Source organism: Schistocerca serialis, chromosome 2 (assembly GCF_023864345.2).
Source record: "Schistocerca serialis cubense isolate TAMUIC-IGC-003099 chromosome 2, iqSchSeri2.2, whole genome shotgun sequence".
Taxonomy (NCBI): Eukaryota; Metazoa; Arthropoda; class Insecta; order Orthoptera; family Acrididae; genus Schistocerca; species Schistocerca serialis.
Window position 1 is genome coordinate 129,644,115 of NC_064639.1, and position 26,878 is coordinate 129,670,992.

General features: G+C 42.4%; 1 protein-coding gene across 2 annotated transcripts in view; it reads right to left on the minus strand.

Moving 5' to 3' along the window:
• The window catches only part of LOC126456824 (KICSTOR subunit 2-like), a 74,661-nt gene that overhangs the window by 29,517 nt on the left and 18,266 nt on the right, over positions 1 to 26,878 (minus strand). For both annotated transcript variants that reach the window (XM_050092625.1, XM_050092626.1), the window contains exons 4-6: positions 23,007 to 23,144; positions 10,306 to 10,444; positions 8,972 to 9,153 (exon numbers count right to left, since the gene is read on the minus strand). In XM_050092625.1, the coding sequence (XP_049948582.1) occupies positions 8,972 to 9,153; positions 10,306 to 10,444; positions 23,007 to 23,144 (459 nt within the window). The remainder of the gene's footprint in view (positions 1 to 8,971; positions 9,154 to 10,305; positions 10,445 to 23,006; positions 23,145 to 26,878) is intronic.

The following is a 26,878-nucleotide window of genomic DNA, read 5'->3' on the forward strand; positions in this document are numbered from 1 at the left end:
ATCAATAGGAAGTGCAAAATGGCTAAGCAGGGATGGCTAGAGGACAAATGTAAGGCTGTAGAGGCTTATCTTACTAGGGGCAAGGTAGATACTGCCTCAGATAGAAACCCAGTTCTAAGCAAAGAAGGGAAAGCAGAAAGGTGGAGGGAGTATATAGAGGGTCTGTACAAGGGTGATGTACTTGAGGACAATATTATGGAAATGGAAGAGGATGTAGATGAAGATGAAATGGGAGATACGATACTGCGTGAAGAGTTTGACAGAGCACTGAAAGACCTGAGTCCCCGTTTTCAAGAAGGGACGTCGAGCAGATGTGCAGAACTATAGACCTATATCTCTAACGTCGATCAGTTGTAGAATTTTGGAACACGTATTGTGTTCGAGTATAATGACTTTTCTGGAGACTAGAAATCTACTCTGTAGGAATCAGCATGGGTTTCGAAAAAGACGGTCATGTGAAACCCAGCTCGCGCTATTCATCCACGAGACTCAGAGGGCCATAGACACGGGTTCACAGGTAGATGCCGTGTTTCTTGAGTTCCGCAAGGCGTTCGATACAGTTCCCCACAGTCGTTTAATGAACAAAGTAAGAGCATATGGACTATCAGACCAATTGTGTGATTGGATTGAGGAGTTCCTAGATAACAGGACGCAGCATGTCATTCTCAATGGAGAGAAGTCTTCCGAAGTAAGAGTGATTTCAGGTGTGCCCCAGGGGAGTGTCATAGGACCGTTGCTATTCACAATATACATAAATGACCTTGTGGATGACATCGGAAGTTCACTGAGGCTTTTTGCAGATGATGCTGTGGTGTATCGAGAGGTTGTAACAATGGAAAATTGTACTGAAATGCAGGAGGATCTGTAGCGAATTGACGCATGGTGCAGGGAATGGCAATTGAATCTCAATGTAGACAAGTGTAATGTGCTGCGAATACACAGAAAGATAGATCCTTTATCATTTAGCTACAAAATAGCAGGTCAGCAACTGGAAGCAGTTAATACCATAAATTATCTGGGAGTACGCATTAGGAGTGATTTAAAATGGAATGATCATATAATGTTGATCGTCGGTAAAGCAGATGACAGACTGAGATTCATTGGAAGAATCCTAAGGAAATGCAATCCGAAAACAAAGGAAGTAGGTTACAGTACGCTTGTTCGCCCACTGCTTTAATACTGCTCAGCAGTGTGGGATCCGTACCAGATAGGGTTGATAGAAGATATAGAGAAGATCCAACGGAGAGCAGCGCGCTTCGTTACAGGATCATTTAGTAATCGCGAAAGCATTACGGAGATGATAGATAAACTCCAGTGGAAGACTCTGCAGGAGAGACGCTCAGTAGCTCGGTACGGGCTTTTGTCAAAGTTTCGAGAACATACCTTCACCGAAGAGTCAAGCCGTATATTGCTCCCTCCTACGTATATCTCGCGAAGAGACCATGAGGATAAAATCAGAGAGATTAGAGCCCACACAGAGGCATACCGACAATCCTTCTTTCCACGAACAATACGAGGCTGGAATAGAAGGGAGAACCGATAGAGGTACTCAAGGTACCCTCCGCCACACACCATCAGGTGGCTTGCGGAGTATGGATGTAGATGTAGATGTAGATGTAGATGTAGAAACAAGGCCCCAGGAGTAGACAACATTCCACTGGAACCACTGACGGTCTTGGGAGAGCCAGTCCTCACAAAACTCTACCATCTGGTGAGCAAAATGTATGAGACAGGCGAAAACCCTCAGACTTCAAGAAGAATATAATAATTCCAATCCCAAAGAAAGCAGGTGTTGACAGGTGTGAAAATTACCGAACTATCAGCTTAATAAGCCGCGGCTGCGAAATACTAACGTGAATTCTTTACAGACGAATGGAAAAACTGGTAGAAGCCGACCTTGGGGAAGATCCGTTTGGATTCCGTAGAATTGTTGGAACATGTGAGGCAATACTGACCCTACGACTTATCTTAGAAAATAGATTAAGGAAAGGCAAACCTACGTTTCTAGCATTTGTAAACTTAGAGAAAGCTTTTGACAATGTTGACTGGAATGCTCTCTTTCAAATTCTGAAGGTGGCAGGGGTAAAATACATGGAGCGAAAGGCTATTTACAATTTGTACAGAAACCAGATGGCAGTTATAAAAGTCGAGGGGCATGAAACGGAAGCAGCGGTTGGAAAGGGAGTGAGACAGGGCTGTAGTCTCTGCCTGATGTTATTCAATCTGTATATTGAGCAAGCAGTAAAGGAAACAAAAGAAAAATTCGGAGTAGGTATTAAAATCCATGGAGAAGAAATAAAAAATTTGAGGTTCGCCGATGACATTGTAATTCTGTCGGAGACAGCAAAGGACTTGGAAGAACAGTTGAACAGAATGGACAGTGTCTTGAAAGGAGGACATAAGATGAACACCAAGAAAAGCAAAACAAGGATAATGGAATGTAGTCGAATTAAGTCGGGTGATGCTGAGGGAATTCGATTAGAAACTGAGAAGGTTAAAGTAGTAAATGAGTTTTGCTATTTGGGGAGCAAAATAACTAATGATGGTCAAAGTAGAGAGGATATAAAATGTAGACTGGCAATGTCAAGGAAAGCGTTTCTGAAGAAGAGGAATTTGTTAACGTCGAGTATAGATTTAAGTGTCAGGAAGTCGTTTCTGTAAGTATTTGTATGGAGTGTAGAAATGAATGGAAGTGAAACAAGAACAATAAATAGTTTGGACAAGAAGAGAATAGAAGCTTTCAAAATGTGGTGCTACAGAAGTATGCTGAAGATTAGATGGGTAGATCACATAACTAATGAGGAGGTATTGAACAGAACTGGGGAGAAGAGGAGTTTGTGGCACAACTTGACAAGAAGAAGGGACCAGTTGGTAAGACATGTTCTGAGGCATCAAGGGATCACAAAATTAGCATTGGAGGGCAGCGTGGAGCGTAAAAATCGTAGAGGGAGACCAAGAGATGAATACACTAAGCAGATTCAGAAGGATTGTATGTTGCAGCAAGTACTGGGAGATGAAGAACCTTGCACAGGATAGAGTAGCATGGAGAGCTACATCAAACCAGTCTAAGGACTCTGTAACAGAAGTAGGTTATTTACTGAAATGGAACTACTTCAGATATTTCAACATACGTCAAGCTATGCATTGCAGCAGATTACTACTTGCGAGATGTACTGTGGAGGTATTGTAAGTGGCCCCACTCAGTGCAGTCCACTTTACAAATGCAATAATACGTTATTTTCTTGTGTTAAAAATATGGTTCTGACTGTTGTTATTCCATTTATTATAGCATCCAAATGGCATTTACAGTCAATATTCTCACAAAATATCTGTTATTCTTATGTAATTAAAGCTTACAAATCATTAAATATCAAGCTTTGGTCACATGATTGAAAACACTCTGTTATTGGCTGATGCTCTGGTGATGTCAAAGACTAGGAGTAAGACGAAGCCATACAAACATTATAGGATTGTTAGCCGAAGTTACAAGGTATTTACTACTTTTTCTGCAAACAGTTTAGCTATTTTGTGATGGAAAACACAATTACAATTTTTAAGTAATAACATAAAGGAATTCTGTGAATGCGGAGCGTGGAAACCTTGCAAAAATTGATGTGTTCATGCTCCACCCATTTAAAGTGGCAACATGTACTATGACAGACATTCTTTTCCCTGTTCCCTTCAACATCATTAAACTCGCTAGAAACCATGGAATTGTAGAACTTTTGCAAATGGGTCACTATATTATAACTATATTGTCAACTATCAGTCATGAGCTATGACCCAAAGTACAATAAAATTATTCTTGGCAAATCTCAGTTCTGATTTTTTACATAGAAGACACTCAGCAGAAATACTGGCCTGACAAGGCATTCAGTGGTGCAATGGGTGACACATCTAATGACCGATAATGAGGTCAAATGTTTGAATCCTGGAAGGGTCATACATTTTTAAAAGTTTTACATCAAACACGAAAATGGAGTTAGCAAGGACAGTCTGTAGTAGCTGTTTCGATGGCAAGTTGTATTATATATAACTTCACGTTAATCTTAGTCTGGGAAATGGACAACAGAGGATAAATGCAATTACTTTCCAAACAAACAACTCACTTTTTTGGAAAGCATTACTAGTAGTGAAGATATCATCATACGCCCACAATACAATGAGATGTATAATGATGAGGTTTTCTACACAAAGAGATATAAAGCAAGCACAGCATGCAGATAACACAAACATAAGGTCTCTGATGATTGTGAGTGTAAACTAACACCAGTGTTTGGAGCACGATAAAATATTCTTTCAGGTTGGATTCAAAACAGTGATTTATGGACACCATCTTGTAAAATTCGATGGTTTACCACTCAAACAACTGAGCTACTGAGTAATTTATGTGAACCTGGGTAAAACAACAATTTTCACTAACAGTTTAATTTCATTAAATGACACTATCCTTTCTTGTAACAATGGGAAAGCATATCTGGAGGTAAAGTAATGTTAACTTCACAGTGCAACACATTTTTAATGAAGTTAGTGAAGTTGTGCATCGATGTGGTAGCAATTTGACAGTACAATACGGCAACATTTTACACATCTTCTCATCCTCTGAAACATTCAAGAACACTTTTTCAGGAGTTTTTATGGATATATTTGTGTAGCATTGTACTACACACCATTCGTAACCAATTTTCTGAAACATAAATTCCAAAACAAGACATTACTGTAAATTACCTTTATGACAGTAAGAGCAGCGAACTAGCCACTGATGCCACCGGCATCACGTGATCTAAAAGGAGCATTTAACGGGCATTCAAATTCCATTTTTATAAAAGAATATGGAAATTCAAGAGGAAAACAGACCATGTTAGGAGCATAAAATGACATAATTAACCATTTAAGACAATCTCCAGAAAACAGTCAAATACTCTGTTCTTGAATTGTGGAGATTTGTGCAGTCTAGTGGTAAAACAATAGAGAGAAGAGTAGTAACTTTCTGGTCACTCATTAATTTATCATTAAGTGACTACAACACAGATACTTGGCTTTGCAATACATTGTCAACGACAGACGGTAGCAAGGTGCCACATTTACCATTAACCCAGTCTCTTTCCCAACAACACTACACAGGTCACTGACAACATTACACTTACAAATTAAGCACTTCTCTGTTATTGTTTATAGGAAGATATTTTACATAAAAGCTCACTTAAAAACTGCAAATAGCTACACATTAATGAACTGAAAATAGCTCCACTATATAAACACAAGCTCAGTGAAGCAGTTCACCTTCTTACATAAGAAAGCTGTACAGGTCCAGTCTGTCTGTAAAGTGACAAGCGAGTAGGGTTCGTGGTGGGGAAGTTGCCTTTACCGGGAGAACGCTGCAGGATGACTAAGAATCAGTCTTCCCTCTAGCAGTATGGGACAGTCTGCATAAATTTATGTAGATTCTATCCGTATGCTCTCCTTGCTTTAGTATTACAACTCTTCACAATAAAGGATGGCAGCCAAAAACAGTTGCAGGATAGACTTTTTTTTTATTAAAATTCTTGACCAAGGTTTCGGTACATATAAATATACCTTCATCAGAAGTACATTTCCTGAATAGAAAGACACATTCATTAGAAAAGCCATATGTGTCTTTCTATTCAGGAAATGTACTTCTGATGAAGGTATATTTATATGTACCGAAACCTTGGTCAAGAATTTTAATAAAAAAAAAAGTCTATCCTGCAACTGTTTTTGGCTGCCATCCTTTATTGTGAAGAATTTTAACAGTTGCTGCTGCAGCCATGTTTAAAATCTTGTATTACAACTCTGTATATATCTGTACTCAATATTGGGTTAACACACTATGTAAAAAATAAACACCACCTCCTGTATCCAGAATGAGATTTTCACTCTGCAGCATAGTGTGCGCTGATATGAAACTTCCTGGCAGATTAAAACTGTGTGTCCGACCGAGACTCGAACTCGGGACCTCCACAATATCCTTTCTTTCATGAGTGCTAGTTCTGCATGGTTCGCAGGAGAGCTTCTGTAAGGTTTGGAAGGTAGGAGACAAGATACTGGCAGAAGTAAAACTGTGAGTACCGGGCGTGAGTCGTGCTTGGGTAGCTCAGTTGGCAGAGCACCTGCCCGCGAAAGGCAAAAGTCCCGAGTTCGAGTCTCGGTCGGGCACACAGTTTTAATCTGCCAGGAAGTTTCACCACCTCCTGTAGTCTCTGTACACACTATTGTCAGTAATTCACAAAGTGAGTTGCAGAAGGGTGAAACACCCTGTAATGGCTTTTATGATACAGTGGGCTAGAGAGAGTGGGGAATTGACAGCTTGCTCTCCAGTTTGCAGACTTACAAAGGAAGGAAGTGTGAAACACAATCTTTCCTCACATATCTGCTCTCCTCCCCAAAGAGCCCCCCAACCTGTTGTCACATCCTTAGAAAACAGTTTATCCTTAATACCATTCTCCTGCACTTAGATGTATTATATATTTAATATCTGTTCGGTTACACTTCACTGAATGACAAACATTAATTTTATACCAACAAAAGTTACTTTTAATACTCTGTGATTTTTCAATCCCTTGCAATGCGGACACTATTAGTCCTAGAGAATAAAGAATAATGCAGTTTTAATTTTGTATGGGGAAATATTTTCACTAGAAGCCACGGTCTTCGAGATATTCGAGAAAAAAAGAAAAAAAAGTGACCTTTAAGTAGCCACCACCGCCATAACTCCCACACACACACTCTGCTGGTTCGGATTTTTAGTGTGCTGTTCATGACTCTCCCCCCTACCACTGTACATAAATTGGTGACTACACGATTTTTCCCCCAGTCAATCCATTTTGGTGAAACTTCCTGGTAGATTAAAACTGTGTGCCGGATCGAGGCTCGAACTCGAGACCCTTGCCTTTTGCGGACAAGTGGTGTACAAGCACTTGCCTGCGAAAGGCATAGGTCCCGAGTACGAGTCTCGGTCCAGCACACAGTTTTAATCTGCTAGGAAGTTTCATATGGTGCACACTCCACTGCAGAGTGAAAATCTCATTCTGTGAACCCATTTTGGTGTTTATTGACTGGACTATAGTGGACTCCACAAGATAAGAAAAGACTCAAATGACAAACTAATGGAAGGTGGGCAGATGAGACTGAAATTTGCAGGTGCATCATGGATGCAGGTAGCTAAAGCCTGTAATACAAGATGAAGTCTTGATACAGCCTTTATCCAGCGATGGAAGTCAAATGGGAGATGATGATCACAGAGTGTAGTGTGAGAATTTAAATTTCTGAGCTCTACAAACAGCTCTTTCCATAAACTAGATTTGTATTTTTCTTGCCTGAGAATTTACTCTACTTCTGTCCAAACTAAATCCATCTGTCGTATTTACTTTCTTCCTTTTGAAATTATAATATCATTTAATAGTTTCAATCCGTGTGCTTCTCTCTATGTTGCAAAACTGCTCCCTTGAATTAAGTATAGCATTCCTTATAAAACATTTAATGGCAGCGATACCTGCACAGTGTGACTTCACATGATATAGAATCATCTGTAGGAGTGAGCTCTTTTGTATGCGGAAATAATGTGCCATGCATAACTTGATGAAATAAAGTACATATTTCCCATCCTTCTTTTGGATCCGGGCTTTGGACCGGCACTGGCGAAGTTAGAAATACACATTTCTGTTGACTGATATATTGTGACTTACACAGTGTGAGTCAAAAAGTACGACTTTGGAATGATATAGAAATTTATTGAGCTAATTTACAGATTTGGTAGATGTGTCATTTTGTATGAAACAACCTTAAGTTTCATTCACATAGTGCATCAGTACCCCACTCCGCTATCAGGAGTGCCAGTGTAGCGCACAGTCAAAATGATTACTTTCACTGTTGCGGAGCGTGCTTGCTGTGTGATTTGGTTTCATGAAATAAACTCTACCGTATGTTGCTCATCAACTAAACAATTTAGCTGACCTGAAAAATTGTATTTAAGCTGCTAATGCATACGTAATGCCCAATTTGCTGCAATGAGTGTGGGAAGAAATTGATTACCAGTGGGATGTTTACCGCATCACAAATGGTAGTTGTGGTGTCACCGCCAGACACCACACTTGCTAGGTGGTAGCCTTTACATTGGCCGAGGTCCGTTAGCATACGTCGGACCCACGTGTCGCCACTGTCAGTGATTGCAGACCGAGCGCCGCCACACAGCAGGTCTAGAGAGACTTCCTAGCACTCGCCCCAGTTGTACAGCCGACTTTGCTAGCGATGGTTCACTGACAAATTACGCTCTCATTTGCCGAGACGATAGTTAGCATAGCCTTCAGCTACGTCATTTGCTACGACCTAGCAAGGCGCCATTATCATTTGCTATTTATCTTGTGATGCATGTACCGTCAGACCGATGTTTACCAATTATGGATTAAAGTTAAGTATTCCAGAAGCTACGTACTTTTTTTACTAGACTCAACTCCTTTAACTGTTCCAGACCTCACGCCAGCCTGCGTGAGCTTAAACGCGTGCCTTTCGGCTACCTCATAGTGGCTTGGCTGTCTTGCCAAGTCACAACAGTAGTCATACTGAACCAAAGTGGCACTTGACACTTGAGGTTGTTTGTTACAAAATGACACATCTACTGATTCTGTAAGTTATCTCAACAAATTTCTATATAATTTCAAAGTTGTGAAGGTCTTTTTGACTCACCCTGCACATTGTCCCATATTATTATATTTCATATTAAATACAGAATTTCATGTAACAAAGGTGAGTGTGTGTCATTAAATCTCTGTTCCATTTACAAGCTAGCATTACTTGTGTTATCATATGACTGACATCATGGTGAGGGCATGCTTTCACTGGCCTGTTTCAGGCAGGCCTCACAACGAGGATACACCCTGACTAATCAGTCATACATCAGGTCTTGTGCTTGCAAAATACTTGAGTAATAAAAATAAACATAAGGTGCACTTACTTTTGATAATAGTCACAGGACAGTTTACCACACTGTTGTCTCATGTCAGCAAATGACGTCTGTTTAACCAATGTTGTAAAAAAATATAAAGTGAATTTGGATACAAAAGCGGCTTTCAGTTTTAAACACCATTGGAACACTGCAGGAAGTTGATTTGCCTTCAGAAATCCTAGTTTCCTTGACTGAAAAAGAATAAATGCATTTCATTATTACATGTATACACCAAATTGTGAGAAAATCTCAAACACCAAAGTAACTGAACTTAAAAGACCAAGTCAAGAAATAGTGCTAAATAAACTGACGATGAGAGAAATAAAGACAGCACACCAAATGTAATTCGGGAGGATGACGGTTAAAACCCACATCCGGCCATCTAGATTTAAATTTTCCATGATTTCTCTAAATCACTTCAGGCAAATACCGGGATGATTCCTTTGAAAGGGCACAGCTGACTTCCTTCCCCATCCTTCCCTAATCCAATGGGACTGATGAACTCGCAGTTTGGTCCCTTCCCTCAAACCAATCAACCAACTAAATGTAAAAGAAAAGGAAACTACTATTCAAACAGTACATGTTTATAAAAAGAATACAAGCAAATGTGATATGCCAAAAGATGAGGATTTAGCTTTTTACGATCAGGAAGCAATTAATGGGATGGGAGAGGGATAGATGTGAACAAAATTAAAACAAATACAGCACACTTTTGTCTCCTGTCTCGCAGACAACTGCTAACAAAAAGGCAATACACTGAATAAGCTTTCTCCAAATTTACCATCCCCTCCATACATGGCACATAACACACATTCCCTTCTGCAGTAATTTGATAATTGTTTAGAAAAATTTTGTGTTCAATGTCACATTATGTTCCTCCCCCAAACAAATGGATTTAGCCACTATCATTCCACCCTAATTTTACCAGCATTTACTTAAATTTCAAATAACGTACAGTATGCACTGATGTTTACATAATTTACTTGCAAATTTTCGGAAGTATCATACTGTTGCAGATGTCAAACTATACAGATATGTTGAATGAAAAGTGTGTGTGTGTGTGTGTGTGTGTGTGTGTGTGTGTGTGTGTGTGTGAGAGAGAGAGAGAGAGAGAGAGAGAGAGAGAGAGAGAGAGAGGAGGGGGGAGGAGGGGGGGGGGGGGTGATTAATATATGAGAGACACTTTTAGAGTGGCGACCCCGTTGGGCATTATGTTTTACAAAAATAATAAGAATATCGACACTTGATTGATGAATATCTTATTCTTCTCTTCTTAACATCAGAGTATTCATCTGCATTAGAAAAGAATTAAGCAGGTCTAAGGTATTGTACCAGGAACTCACCTCTCTGTTTTGGAGTTTATTTTCCCATGCCAACAATCGAGTATTAGCACCATGAAGTAGCATTAGGGACTGAAGAAACCTCCACATTTGCATTTCAACTTGGGCACGCAACAAATGGTCGAGAATTTCACACTCCAAACTGTAAATAATCAGATATGGAACAGAAGAAACTTGTTGAATGTAAAGCAGTAGACAGTACTGGTACATATATCAGAGTCCTGGGTGGGATGCAATAATAGAAGTTGTAAAGATAACCGCTCTCCATATATAACACGCACAAAAACAAGGTTTAAAACACTGTTCAGCTTTTGGGCACTGTAGTTAATGTGCTCCGTGATGAGAACCCGACAGCTGGGAGAGATAACAAAGGAATGGGATAGACATCCCAATCTCTGCTGCCTCTTCCTTCCAGCCATCAACTTCCTTCCCTCTATTCTTCCTTTTCCTCTCTGCCTCCTTACTCCTGTAACCTGTTCTACCCATTACAAGCCCTGACAGCAGTCAGGCTTCAGTGGTTGGACAGTGTAGACAGCCAGGACAATTTAGATTTGTGTGTGCACTTCTTGTTAGTTAGCTTTGAGGAAGGACATTGTTCGAAAGCTCATCAATGTCATTGTCTTGTTTATGCTTTTGTTAGCAAATAATACCTCAATTAGATGGTGAATAGTTACCATTACTGCTTCTATTACTTACACAGCACAATTTTGTTAATTTTAATGAATGGTTTACACAAAAAATGGCTAGAAGAAACAACAAATACGGAATTTTAATGATCTGTGATTTGGTAGGCTAAAGATAACTACTGGGAATTGTGAGAATGAAACTAATGTTACACTAAAAACTCACAGACAAAATCCTAATGTTCAAATATTATTACACTGGCTTAACACATTTGAGGATGTCAGCTACCAAAGTAGATTAACTCACTGCTTAAGAATGACTGATGACATGGAACATAAACATGAGATTGTGTACAGGAAAATTTACGTTTGTAGTAAGAGCCAAGTATGTGTGGCAGAGGATTTCTATTCTTAAAGCAGTGAGGCACTCCCAGTCAGACACCCTAATCAGGGAAACACATACTTTCAGAGGCCCTCTCTGGGTCTGCAATCAGATACTGTTGGCACTAGGGTGTACTGTTCATCTGAATGCATTTAATCTTACCTTGAATTTCACAGTTGTTACACAACTGTGAAATCTGAATTGAACGCTGTACTGCTGTGTTCAGTTAGTGTAATTTTTTATGTGATTTCACCATAGTTGGGTATGTTGGTCAGTATTTTTTTCAATATTCAAAATTATCTTGAATGTTGTTATGGATTTTATGTAATGGAACATGACTGTATGCCAGGGGCCTTAGTTGAGGCACAGACAGCAGTTTAATATTGATGTTTCCTGCAAGCCAACAATACCTCACTGAACTAAGCAGGCACTGTACACAGGTCTATATCAGCTTCAGAAATTTATTTTACCTTATTAGTGTTTTTCTACAGACAAACTACAAGTACAGTTACTCATTCGTTCAATGCTAGGACAAAATATACATTTTCATATACATTCATTTCATTTCAAAATATACATTTTTATCCATTTAAACAATGAAAAATTCAGGATGGAATAAGGACAATATTATGAAAAGGACAGATTTTGGCGGAAATCTCAAATGTGAAGAAGTGTATTTGTTGTGCCTGTCTGTGACTCAACATCTCCTCCATTTGGTGGGTAGCAATCTATCCTTTTGGTAACATATCCATCCACTTATTTATCTATTATTAATGTTTGCTCCTAAATTCAGCAATATGAGATCAAAATTTTATCAGTTTTAGTTGTTAAAAGATCATTTGAATAAAATCCAGAGGATCATTCCATTTTTCTGCATACAGGAGATCAGATCACAGCCTACTCCAGAAGTGAATATGCACTCTGTAACTACATTCAGAAATTGGCATGGTAGTTTAAATTTGTGGCGACTATCGACTCTACGAGTAATGTATCTCTGCCATAGCAGGCTCTCTGACCCATGCGGACCTATTGTGCGCCGCCATATTGCTTTCCATTCTGTTTTGTGCTGCCAACTGTATAAGGTGTTGTAAATATTCTCGCATAATAAAGTTGTATTAATGTATGTTGGTGTGTTATTTAATGATCGCCGCCGCTCCGCGTATCAGGAATAACCACATTGGTGAGCCCGATCTGTTTTAGTTCCATTCGCGAGTGCTATTAACAGTGATTTGTATTATGCTACGAACAATGTTTCAACAACTGTTCAGTCCCTGTGATCCGACTTCTCAGACGCAGTTTTTCAAAGTGAAAAATGAACCCATACCGGAAATCACGCAGCAGTTTCAGTGCCAAAGTGAACTCCGCTGTCAACCGGATTTTAACCTACGTGGCCCCGAGATAACCTCAACGGTTCCCGCTTGGCCGCCGCAGCACATTCCCGCGCCTACGGCTGCCTCACGACCGTCTGACTGCATTCTGCTTATCGACGCCCCAGCACTACCAGCGCCTGCCGTTCCTGCTCATCTGCTTCACCCATACATGACGCCTGCTCTACAGCCGCAGACTACGCAACTCTCCACGGACATCTTACAACCGCTCAGGTATGATGCAGCCGCGTCTCCCGCGCTGTGTGCCATCCCGGCTCCTGTTCGTCTTCCGCACGTTTTCCCGACGGTTTCGTCCATCTCTGCCGCGTCGGTTTCAACCACGCCCACTACACTCCCGAACCCGTTGTTAACAGCTCCCGCATGCCTACCGCCCGCTCCTGTGGCGGCACCAGCCGCCCCACCCGTGCCAGTCCACAACGTTTCATCGAATTCTGCGCTGGGTTCTTTCACTTGGCAAACACCGCTCGCGTGCTCACCAGTCCGAACTGCACCTGTTTCCACTGTACTGGAGAGTCTTCCGCACCCAACTGTGCCCCAAACAGCCAGGGCCCCAGCAACTGTACCTGCCTACTCTATGCAACTGAACTCACATGTCAAGACTGAATTCTCTTCTTGCACTCCCGCTGCTTGTAAATCGTGTGGTTTTGTCCCTAACAACCAGACTAGTACAGCTACTGTGTGCCAGGCTCCTGGTGCCTACAATCCCGATTTGGCACCACTGTACACTGTTACACCGTCTGCACCTCCAAGTAGTGTGTTCACTGCACCAACCGTTCCTCAGTACCTTGCGCCTAGCAGTTTCCCAAAACTGGCAGCCCTACAAACGGAGAACCCTAAGACATGGTTTGCATTAGTGGATAAAATGTTGGACATTCACGGCGTCCTAGACGATGGAGTCCGATTTGTGTGCCTTCTTAGTCACCTGCACGATCACACGGATCTTATTAGTGACATGCTGCTTTCGCCTCCTGTGCAGAATAAGTACAAATTTGCTAAAGCCTGTATCATTGATCGCTTATCCCGTCCTCCTGCTGAGTCGATCCAACACATTATCCATGAAGAACACATCGACGACCGTACCTCATCACAGCTGTGGTACCACTTATGCCCCTTGTGGACACAGACTTTCTATCAGACGTCGCACTTTGGACAATTTGGCTACTTAAACTTCCTTCTGAGCTACAACTGCAGCTATTGTCCCACGTCTATGAGCCCCTCGAAGCACGCCTGCGCACCACCGACCGTGCCTACAGCATCATTCAACACCAGAACCTCCAGCTTTCGAGTCCGGCATCCGCCTTCCCCCCACGCATTATGTAGTAACAGAAGCCAAGCCTACCCGCGGCAAGACATGCGCCTTGCTGTCAGTGCAAGCAACGGCCCCGCCACCCCGTGGTCGCCCGACTGCACTACCTGCTTTTACGTTGCCACCCTAAAGATCACCAGAGACGGCTGAGTGAGCACCTGAGTACACTCCGGCCGCACAGCTGGCCACCTCACCGCCCAGCCATGCTCCTGCACCGCAAGCTGGCACTCCTTATTGCTGGTTCCATGCTAACTTTGGTGACGCGGCTCGCAACTGCAAACCCCCTGTGCGCTTTCCCAAACGCTTATGGCGGGCACGTCTAGGCGCCATGTCCCGCCGCGCTGCCTCACGGCGCCTACCGGCATCTCGTCCAATGCCTGCTGCACTGTTATCCACTTCGCGCCTCTTCGTTGAGTCGTTGAGGACACCAACACCGAACTTCGTTTTCTAGTGGACACTGGAGCCGACATTAGTGTTATCCCGCCCTCCCTCGCCCCTAACATAGATCCCTTGTCTGCACCGCCACTGATAGCTGCTAACAATTCCCCAATTCCGGTGCTAGGTTCCTCACATCTCCTGCTTAAATTTGCCCCAGATCAGGTTTTCCCCTGGACATTTTACGTCGCGGAAGTTGATGCACCTGTACTGGGCCTCGATTTTCTTCATCACTATGCCCTCTCCCCTAATCTGCAAGCCGACTGTCTGACTCACGTCTCCGGTTCGAGTGTTCCTGGTGCGTCACAACATCCCCCCCCTCAGCTTGAAGTTTCTACTGACTGTTCACACTCTGCCCTTTCAGAATGTATGTCACTTGCTGCAAACCTTTCTTCTGGTCTCTCAGCTTTCTTTCGTGAGCGTTCAGATGTCAATGTGTTGCGCACTCAGAATGTCGACCTGCATGTGCGCATTGACGAAGTCTATGCACAACCGCTGCAGACACAACAGCAGCTTCTACAACTCCGCACACCCACTCTAGCAATTGTGGACACGCCTCCTCAGCCAGGTCACTGTTCTGCAGCTGTGATCCCATTAATGGTTCGGCCAGCCCCTGCCCCTACCCCCCTTGCCCCTCCCCCACCGCCACTACCCCCGCTGCCACTACCCCTTCTGCTTCTCCCACGTTTTTGCGTGCAATTGCCAATGGCACGTGGCACAGAATAAACACAACTGAAGGACCCCTGTGCGGCATAAGGCGTGCCGCCTAAATGCGGAGAAACTTCACCGTGCTAAACACGTTGTTAAAGATCTTTTGGATTCCAACATTCTCCGGCAATCTGATAGTAACTGGTCATCACCAATCCATGTCGTGCCGAAGAAGGACGGTACTTTCCGCCTCTGTGGTGACTACCGTGCTCTTAACGCATGCTCTACCATCGATTACTACCCTATCCACCACATTCAAGATTTCACCCAGATGTTGCATGGTTCCCAGATCTTCTCCATTCTCGATTGTAGCAAAGCATATCATCAGATTCCCATGTTCCCCGACGACATCCCCAAGACAGCCATAATCACTCCATTTGACCTCTTCGAGTACTGTTCCATGTCATATGGTCTCAAAAACGCCGCACAGACATGGCAACGCTTCATCGACGCACTGTTGTTTGACCTCCCTTTTGCCTATTCCTACTTAGACGATATACTGATTCTCTCCCTCGCCTGAGGAACACACTCTCCATCTTTCCAGAGTGCTTGCACTGCTCGCTGCTAATGGAGTGGAGATCAACCACGAGAAGTCTCAGCTTAGCAGTCCTGAGGTCACCTTCTTAGGTCACACAGTCACAGCCGAAGGCGTCCGTCCTACCTCCTCTCGGGTTGAACTCATACTTAGTCTCCCTTCCCCAGAGAACTTCGCTGAACTTCGCCGTTTTCTAGGCATGGTGAACTTCTACAGGCGCCACGTGCCCCATGCTGCGTCTATCCAGAGCCCTCTGACCGACGCTCTGGCAGGTAAGGATACTAAAGGCAAACGCAAACTCGTATGGACACTGGAGATGGCCGATTCATTCAAAAATCTCAAAACCACCTTCTCTAAAGCTGTCATACTCGCTCACCCCGCTCCTGACACACCCATTTCTATTACAGCTGATGCGAGCGACACCGCAATTGGTGCGGTCCTTCAGTAACATGTATTGGATACCCCCCAACCCCTCCGTTTCTTCTCCAAGAAATTAACCAAATCCCAGTCCAAATGGTCCGCCTTCGACCATGAACTCCTTGCCCTGTACGAGGCGGTCAAATATTTCAGAGCCGATGTCGAGGGTCGCCCGTTCACAATTTATACAGATCACAGACCCTTGGCAGATGCAATCCGTAACCCCTCACACGATCTCCCCCCACGACGCTTCCGCCATATGGATTTCATATCCCAATATTCCACTGATGCACAATATATCCGGGGCGCTGACAATGTAGTCACTGACTACCTGTCTCGCGTCAACATCATCACTACCCCACCTAAACTTACCGACCTGGCCCGCCGGCAAACCGAAGACCCCAACATTCATGCCTTGCAACAAGACACAACCTCTTCCCTCCAACTGGAACAATGTGTATTCCCCGGCACCACAGAACTGGTCTGGTGCGAAGTTTCTACTGGTAGCCCCCGCCCTTTCGTACCCACAGCTCTCCGCCGCTCTGTTTTTGACGCACTCCACAACCTAGCTCACCCAGGCATCAAAGCCTCCACCAGATTGGTCACGGAAAGGTACGTCTGGCCCAATGTTAAACATGATTGTAGGATATGGGTTCGCGCCTGCATACCGTGTCAGAAAGATAAAGTGGGCTGCCATGCACTTCCTCCGCCAGGCACTTTCGACATACCTAAAGCACGTCTACTACATGCCCACATTGATATTGTAGGTCCCCTCCCTCCCTCCAAGGGCTTTCGATATATCCTGTCTGTTATTGATAGGGTCACTAGATGGGAAGAGGCAGTCCCTTTGGAAGATATTTCAGCTGAGTCTGCGGCTTGGGCCTTCGTTGCCACTTGGATTTCCCAATTCGGAAGCCCTACCTCACTGACCACCGACCAAGGTAGGCAGTTTGAATCACAGTTGTTCGCCTCCCTCTGTTCGTACTGTGGCGTCGCAAAGTTTCACACAACCGCTTATCACTCCCAGGCCAATGGACTTGTGGAGCACTAGCACCGCACGCTTAAGGCCGCACTTATGTGCCACAGTGGCCAGTGGTCCGATGCTCTCCCCTGGGTTTTAGTAGGCCTTCGCACCACATACAAAGAGGACTTGCAAGCCTCCCTCACCGAGATCCTTTACAGGGAACCTCTGGTTTTACCAGCCGAATTCGTCGAGGATACGCCACTATCGAGCTCCCAGCACTCATCAAGAGCGTCCGAGGGCACATCGCACTCATCAAATCTCCCTTGCCCTCTGCCCACTGTAGACCTCGTGTGTTCATGCATAAGGAACTGGCCACATGTGAATTTATCATGTTACGGGACGCCACAGTACGGACAACCCTGCAGCCTCCCTACACCGGTCCGTTTAAAGTCCTGTCCCGAGGCCCATCCACACTGTCGATACTTAACAACGGCAAACCAGTAAGTGTTTCACTCCACCGGGTGAAACCTGCGTGGACCTTGCAGGAGCACTCTGCAAGTGACCCCGACGTACAGGACACCCGCCCTCCTTCCCAGGAATCCCATCATGATTTGGACGGGCCTACCACCCCTCCCCCCTTGCAGCCTACATCACGGGCTGGACGACCGGTGGTTCCACCCCGTTGGCACAGTGATTATGTCCTAGCTTCAGTCGAGCTTGCTACACCTATTCCCAAGTGTTGTGCGTGTGATTTCACCATGGACAAGTGCTTTGGGACCACCAAGTGTCCCACACCCGCCGGGCTGGCACAGGACCTGACACACCACCGTGCTCCGCACTGCAAGGGGGGGGGGGGGGGGGGGGCGGGGGGCTCTGTGACGACTATCGACTCTACGAGTGATGTATCTCTGCCATAGCAGGCTCTCAGACCCATGTGGACCTATTGTGCGCCACCATATTGCTTTCCATTCTGTTTTGTGCTGCCAACTGTATAAGATGTTGTAAATATTCTCGCATAATAAAGTTGTATTAATGAATGTTGGTGTGTTATTTAATGATCGCCGCTGCTCCGCGTATCAGGAATAACTACAAATTTCTTCAGGATATCTGTGTTTTCATAAAGTACAAAACAATGTTTCTAAATGTCGTCTGTGGATAGTGTGTACACTGCAAGCACCATTTACAGACATTATGCTAAAAGTACAAGGAAGTGTTCATGATTATAACAATTTTAACTAAGAAGTTGACAACAGTGCAGGAATTATTTAACATTTACATGTGAACAATAAGCTAGGCACTAATATTTTGACTAAAACATGCCTGCTATTATAAACCACCATTAATTAAAAAAGCAGTGCAATGGAGAATTTATGATACTTGAATGTTGTCATAATACAGATAAAGATCCATTGGATAACTGAAGTTAAGCACTGCTTGATTTGGCTACTATTTGGATGGGTGACTGTCTAGGTCTGCCAGTGCTGTTGGCAAAGCAGGGTGCACTCAGCCCCTGTGAAGCCCATTGAAGAGCTACTTGATTAAGAAATAGCAATTCTCGTCACAAAAACTGACAAAACTCAAACTCAGACCACTGGCTGGCTGTTATATCTAATCCACTGAAGCTCTTGTATGCACAATTGCTGAAGTGCAGTCATTTCAAAAACTTGAAAATGTAGTAATTTATTTTGAAAAATATGATACTTACTATAATGTGCTCAGTTATATCACCTTGAAATATAGTATCAATTGAAATTAAATGCAAGCCAACAAAAATTTAAGACTGGTCTTCTGCAAGTTCTCCTATGTTAAAAGAATAAGAAAGATCGTAGAATTAGCACCAAATCAGGCTGTGAACATAGATGAGACGGAAGATTTTTAGCTTCATTACTGAGCCTGAATAAGACGCTGAAAAGTAGATGGAGATCCTACGCTTTACTATGCAGTATATGGAAATGCAATGTTGTCAGTTCAATTGCAACATCATGAAGGCACCGGACAGTAAACATAAAATCTTTATGAAGTGAAGGGGAGAGAACAATAATGAACATACTTAGTGTAAGTTACTGCAATTAGGGGAAAAAAAACACATAACAAATCAAGCAAACTGTCAGCATGTTAACAGCAGAAAGGTGTGCTGATAGTTTTGGGTCCAATGATAATACTGGACATATCTGTGTGCAGAGGTTCTCAGGAGAATGAATGTTGCCACGCTGCATTCATCGTCATCATAGAGCTGCCCAGCATTCGGTTTGACAGTACGGAGTGCCACTGGGTACACTGCATTATCATCTGTGGTTCACATGGCTTACTGTTCTGATACACACAATAAGCAGAATTTGCTTGTTTGCTATCCTTCCTTGGAATGAAATTGTTATAGCCAGCAATGTAGACAAGAGATGTAACACAATTTCAGGCTGTTACTGACAGAAGCCACGTGAGTGAAAACAGAGAGCTATGCCAGTAGGAAAAGTGTTCCTTAAATTTGTGTGTCTATTATTGTGTATGTTTGTCAACAAGACAGCTCAGGTACATTATTTATGTTCTGCCAAGTTTAGTCACATTTGACAGTACAGTGTTTCAAATACCCATTCAGGTTAATTTCCCTAAGCTGCTTAAGGCAAATGCCAGGATGGTTCCCTTGCAAGGGCATCACCAATTTCCCTTCCTGCGGAGCTTGTTCTCCATCTCTAGTAACCCAGTCATCAACAGAATGTTAAATCCTACTTTAACTTTCTTCCTTTCCACGAATTTTTGTAATTTTAGCCCAGCTCAAGCTATGCTAAAGAAGCATAAGTAAAAAATGGTAACAAATAATAATTCAGGTCAGACTTACGACAGTGAAGAGGAACATATGCATACAATAAGGAACATCTGTCCATAGAGAGGAAAGAAACCAGTGTCAGTTATCGACGACCAAGACAAAGGCCACACATGTGCGAAACACCGTTCAGAAATAATTCGAGACTAAAGTAATGAATTAATTCTTTCTAAAACGCGTTTATTTTGTCACATTCAGTATGTGTCGCGCAAAGCTTCCACAGCAATACAACATAGCACCAGAGCTCGCAGAGCCAAATGAGGTAGCAACTGGGGACTGACAGTTTTATGTATTTTGCCACAAACATTTTTTCTACTTCTGCTTGACTCAGTTATGAGAAAAGTCACAGAATGAAGGCTAAGAGGAATCTAATGGGGAATCCACGAATGTCAAGGAATTGGACTTCACAGATGACAGTTTTAACCACTCAAGGGTTGACACATACGAGAAATAAATTAAGTTCTCTGAAAAAAGAAAAGAGATTGCTGGCATCAAGATAAATATAGGTAAAACAAAGGAAATGAGAGTAAGTTCTAGAAACACGGAAGAGCCTCTATATGGAGGGGACTAGCAGGTGAAGACAGTAAACTCATTCTTATATCTGGGTAGTATGATGACAGAAGATGTGAAGAACTGCGTAATGAGGGCAAATATTGCCTTCATATAATTGTACCCAATATGGTGAAGCAGAAACATCACATGCAAAACAAAGATTTGTATTTTTAATACAAATGTGAAGGCTGCTCTTGCACACACCAGTAAAAGTTGGAAAGTAGATGAGAATATAACAACACAGTTACAGAACTTCATAAATAGGTGTCTCCTGGACATCACAAATATCTGTAGGCTAGAAAAAAATAAGTAACGAGGAGCTGCAGAGGAAAACAACCAGATATGTACAGAAGACCAGATAAGTGAGGGAAAGTAAAAATGGATGGGACACACAGTGAGAAAACGCGGCAGAGCAGTCAAGAAGAAGGCTTTGGAATGGAATCCCCAGGGAATAAGGGAGAGAGGCAGGCCCAGAGGTACACAGAGGAAGCCGGTGTTAGGGGAAGCAAGTAGAAATGACATGAACTGGTCAAAATTGAAGGAAGTGGCCAAAGACAGAGATGAGCTGTAAGTTTCCCAGCAATTAAATAAAGTAAGTCAACTATGGACCAAATTTTATTTTAGCATTGTATTGCTATTGAAATCAGTTACACTACTTTGTTAGGTGGTTCCAGCTTAACAACCTCCTGTGCCATTTACCATATGCAGAACTGCTCTTGCCTGTATTCATCTCCAAAACAACATATGAGGCCTGTCTAAAAAGGATCCGAACTTTGGCCAGAAAAAATATTTCGAATACCTGACAGGGTTGGGACCCTAATCCCCTTCAAAGTAGGCCCCTTGTGCCTGCACACACTTAGCCCACCGGTCCTTCCACTGCTGGAAATACCTCTGGAGTCTTCTTTTGGAATGGTGTTCAGCTACATCATCATGTTCCGCATTCTCTTCTCTACTCTCAAAATGGGATCCTTTCAGTGATGTCTTCAGTTTTGGAAACAACCAGAAGTCGCAAGGAGCCATGTTTGGAGAGTAGGGAGGTTGGCAAACGGATGTAATTCCATGTGCGGCCAAGAAATTTTGGATCAAGTGGGATGAATGTGCGGGGGCATTGTTGTGATGCAGTTGCAAGTTTTTCGCCGTCCACATGTCTGGTCTTTTGCATAGAACTGCATCATGGAGTCGCCGGAGAACATCTTGATAGTACTCCTTTGTCACTGTTTTTCTTTCCAGTGCATATTTGTGACGCACAATCTCACGGGCATCAAAGAAGACAGTCAGCATCACCTTGATTTTGCTTCACACCTGTAGCACTTTCTTCGGCCTTGGAGACTCGGAATGCTTCCATTGTGACTACTGTCTTTTCGTTTCTGGGTTGTACCTGAATATCCATGACTCATCTCCAGTTATCATGGTGTTCAGCAACCCAGGATCAGTGTTGGTCATGTCCAGAATGTCCTGTGCAACATCAAAACTGAGGTCTTTTTGTTCCAGCGACAAAAACTTGGGCACGAATTTCGCAGCCACTCGGTGCATGTTCAAATCATCACGCAAAATCGCATGTGTAGAATCTTTACTCACTCCAACCTCTTGGCCAATCTCCCGCACGGTAAAACAATGATCTGCCATCACCAAATTTTGCACCCTCTCAATAACAGCTGCACTCCGAGCAGTTTGGGACCTGCCAGAACGCTGGTCACTCTCCGGTGATGTGCGGCCACTTTTGAATCGGTTGAACCACTCCTTAATTTGTGTTACACTCATCACATCTTCTCCAAGCACCTGCTGAATCTTAAGAATTGTTTCACTTTGAGAATCACCAAGCTTTTGACAAAATTTGATGCAGTATCTTTGTTCAACACGTTCAGTCATTTTGAGAGAATCAGTAATCTGCATAAAGGTCTGTTCCTTTACTGTGTACAGTGGCGCCGCACTATTGTCTGTATTTGGCGCAGGAACATCAAATGTTGGATACTTTTTAGACAATCCTCGTACTCTTATATCTTATTATTTCTCCAGTCCCCTTGTATTGATTCTCGTTCTAACATCTGTGTGGGTCTTCAGGAAGAAATTTTTTATTCTTATGGCTTATGAGTTACTATCCACTGGATATTTTATCACTTTAACACAGCAATTTGCAGAGTAGTTCTACATATTTTAAATCTTACTTAATTTTGTCTGTGGTGTTTTCACTTCCGTACTTAACTATGATCTTCCACTCTCTATTTAAGGCCCAGCTTACAGTAAACAAAATAATATAAAAGAAAATACAATTTGGAAGTTTGTAATTAACTGAAACAAAAATAAATCTGTCTCTATCTTCCTGAAACTGACTTTTTCTCATACAAAATTCTTAACAAAGGTAACTGTTCCTCACAAATTCTGCAAGGCTTAATCTCTTACTTTTAGTTGTAACTGTTTTCTTATACAACATTACACTGTCACATGAAGTACCAGCACAGTATTAAAAATAAAAACTGTTTCCTTTGGACATCATGGTGCAATATCTGCTCTGTACATAAATTAATTTAAAACTTCCTTTGTGATACAATTCACCAGGGAAGTTTTCTTAGATTTACCTGAGAGCAGCTTTGATGGAAGTTAGAGCCATATGTGGAAATGACAAAGAATGTTTTTCAACAATACATTCAATATGGGAGACAAGCTCTTCATACTGCATTTGCTTTCCAGTTCCCATTACTTGCATTTTTTCATATCTGCATGTCGTAAAGGAAAACAAAGTGTCCTTAGCAACACAGTTCTCATCTACACAAGCTGATAAAGGCCACTACGGAAAACACACATGCACACGCGCACGCCCACACACACACACACACACACACACACACACACACACACACACACACACACACACCCGCACGCGTGCACGTGCACGCACACACAAAGAGAGAGAGAGAGAGAGAGAGAGAGAGAGAGAGAGAGAGAGAGGGGGGGGGGGGGGTCAGGGAGTTGGTGGGAATGAGCTTGAACTGGGCATCTCTTTCTTCACTTCTGTTCATCTGGGCTCACAAAACTACACCACTCATTGAAAGATATATCACAAATGATAAAAGAGAGAATTGTCCTTACCTGTCAACACATTTTGAACATCTATTATGCATATATCATGAACCGTTATCCTTTTTCTGCAATCATACTGCAACTGAAACTGATCAACAATCACGACTTGCTTTGATCTTTGCTTTTGTTGAATACGTTGTGGGATATCATAATCTCACATCATATTCAAAGAAATCTTAACATTATGACCACCACAATCATGATCAATTCTGGCTGATGATGTTTCGGGAAGCCAACTAATTGAGACACAACAAATAACTATTTAATTTTTTAACACTTGTGGCATTACAAAATACAGCCACTGATAGCATCAGTTTTGTTAGTTATAATTCAGAGTCTCAAGTTTGTAGACTAATGCTGACACTCTCAGCTGCATTGCACATTGCAGGCAAACATACATGTCCAGATCTGGTAATGTAGTAAACAAAGTCAGAGATACAAACAGTGACTTGACATTTTTGTTGTTGATACTTCTGGCATTGCTTGGATACTTCATAACAAGATACTTCAAAACTGCTGAACTTGGCTGCAGCTGTCATTTATAAAGTGGCCTAGTAGTATGGCCATTGGCAGTGGAGAGCAACTGGTTCTGTTGTTCTGCTTTAGCCACTATCCTCGGGTAGCCACAAAACTTGTGCAGTTCATGGCCAATGCGTGTATATTCACAGTATGCAGAGATAAAAGACTGTCATGTATGGCTGGTGTACTGGATGGTGTGGTGCTACTTTTGATGGTAGCACTAGATTCTCATTAGTAGCACACTCCACTGGCAAAGTTGGTTAAGGTAGCAGAATACTTGCCTACAAGCTGTAGGTGTCTTGGACAGTGGTTCCTTCCCAACAATCCAAATCGGTAGGCAGTACTCCTAGGCTGGTAATGGTTGTGGGCTAGCAACCAATGTTGGAAATGTTCTCAATGATAATGCGGCTCCTGCTGCTAGCTGTGAAACTGGTTCAATTTGTGCAGATAATCAGCAGGGGCACATCTAGTGGAATAGCTTTTAACATCGCCCACCAGGTGCTCCAAGACCTGTAGTTGAGTCAAGGAATCAGCTGATGGTATAAGACACTCAAGCGGTCATTTGGTTACAAAAGACTAATTCCTGTTTTTGTCTACTGCTCATGGAGAAGTTCTGCTGGATTCTCTGGATTGATTGGGATTGTGTAGTATGAATATAAGAATGTTGTCAAGAAAGTGTGATACCACTGTTACTATTTACAATATATATAAACGAATTAGTAGGTAACATAAGAAGCTCCATAGAGATATTCACAGATGATGTGGCTGCCTACAAGGAAGTAGCAACCCAGAAAACTGTAGTGTATAGCAGGAAGCCCTGAAAAGGACTGATGAGTGGTGCAGGGACAGGCAGTTGAACCTGAGCATTCATAAATGTAACATAGTGTGCAGTAATACATGAAGAAATCCATTACTGTAAGATTACTCTACAAATGCCAAGTTCTTGAAACAGCAAATACAATAAAATACTTAGAAATGACAGTCTGCAGCAGCCTAATGTGCAACAAGGGAACATAAAGCAAACTGTAGAAACAGCAGATGCCAAGCAGAGATTCATTAAAAGAATTTTAATGAAATATAGTTAACTCATGAAAGAAGTGGCTTACTGTAGTGATCCACACAGACAATGGCCAGAGCCCCCTCCTTGACCTAAGAGTAATGGGGTGTACTGGAATGAAAGTTTTGGGTGTAAACTTCAGTGGCTGTCCAAGCCATCTGCATCTGCAAGGACTGAAGTAGCTAGACATGATGTTGACTTCGGATGTTCCTTCAGTGGGGTGAAGACCTGGTTGCACACCTTGTGGAGAAGGAGGTAGAGGGGATGTGCAATGGTGGATGGCCTCGGAATCAACCACCAATATTTAACTGTTGGTATGCCTGAATGCCATTTGCCAAGCGAAAGTTGGTGATAAACTTTCACAGAAATTTAGAACAAGCAAAGGCCCTTTACAGGCCTGTCCCATGTCACCATCAGTATTTAAAACCTGTATAGATATTAGCCTTAGAGCATGGTCTCGTAAATGTAATAGTATGGGATTAGAAATAAGAGATGGAGTTTACCTACATCATTTATTGTTTGCTGATGATCAAGTAGTCGTAGCACAAGATTGGGAGGATGCTAACTATATGTGCAATCAACTAGCAGTAGCATACAAAACTTGGGGTTTGAAGATTAATTACCAAAATACAGAGTACTTGGCTAATGATTCAGATGAGCTATACATTGACGGAAAGGAAATCAAGAAGATAAATACTTCCTGTTATTTGAGATCAAGTTTAGAAATTGAAGGAAAATCAGAGTCCGAAATCAATAAAAGAATTAGTAGGGGACGTAAGGTCATTGGGATGCTTAACTCAGTCTTATGGAGCAGGAATGTAATGAGCACAACTAAAAACTTAATATACAAATCTATATTCGAGAGTGTGGTTCTGTATGGAATGGAGACCTGGACAATTAACCTGAAGCACATCAAAAAATTACAAGCTCTAGAGATGGACTTCTGGAGAAGATCGGCAAGACTCTCTAGGAAAGAGAAGATAAGGAACACCAAAATAATAAGGAGAATGGAAATAAAAGAAAGAATATAAGGCGTAATGGATAGCACGAAATTACAGTGGTACAGGCATGTACGATGAATGGAGGAAGCCAGAAATTGATACTGGAGCGGGAACCGGAGGGGAGAAGAAGAAGAAGACGACAACCTATGACCACCTGGCTCCAAAATGTACAGCACACAATGAGGAAAATGGATGCAGAGGAAGAGGACACACAAGATCAAAACACCTGGAGGAATATTTTGAAAATGTAGTTTAAGAAAATTTATTCTTTGTATAGTAATTTCCGAGTAATTATTATGCTGGAGATAAGCCTTTGTATTGAGGAAAAGCTCAAAATAATAAAAATATAATGCCTGAATGAAATTTCATGCATGTAGCATTGTCTACCGATTGTTTAGGAAACTACTGCAGTGTTGGTTTAATTCAGTAGACATTTGCCAGTTGATCAGAGCATATCGCAATGGCTGAAACAATCACAGATCCCGACAGTTGTGAAGTGCATGGCATGATTACATTTTTGCTGGCACAAGGATCTTCTGCTGTTGAAATCCATAGTGAGTTATGCCTAGTGTATGGACCTGAAATAATGAGTGACAAACAAATTCGTAAATGATGATGTGAATTTCAAAATTGTTGCACAAATGTTCACAACGAACACAGAGTGACAGACCAAGTACTCGGACCGATGGCACTGTTGATAAGTGAAGCAAATACTGACAACATGTGTTCTGGCTAATAATTTCAAAATGTTGCTTGAACCTCAATTTACTGGATTGTCGATGAAGATTGTGGA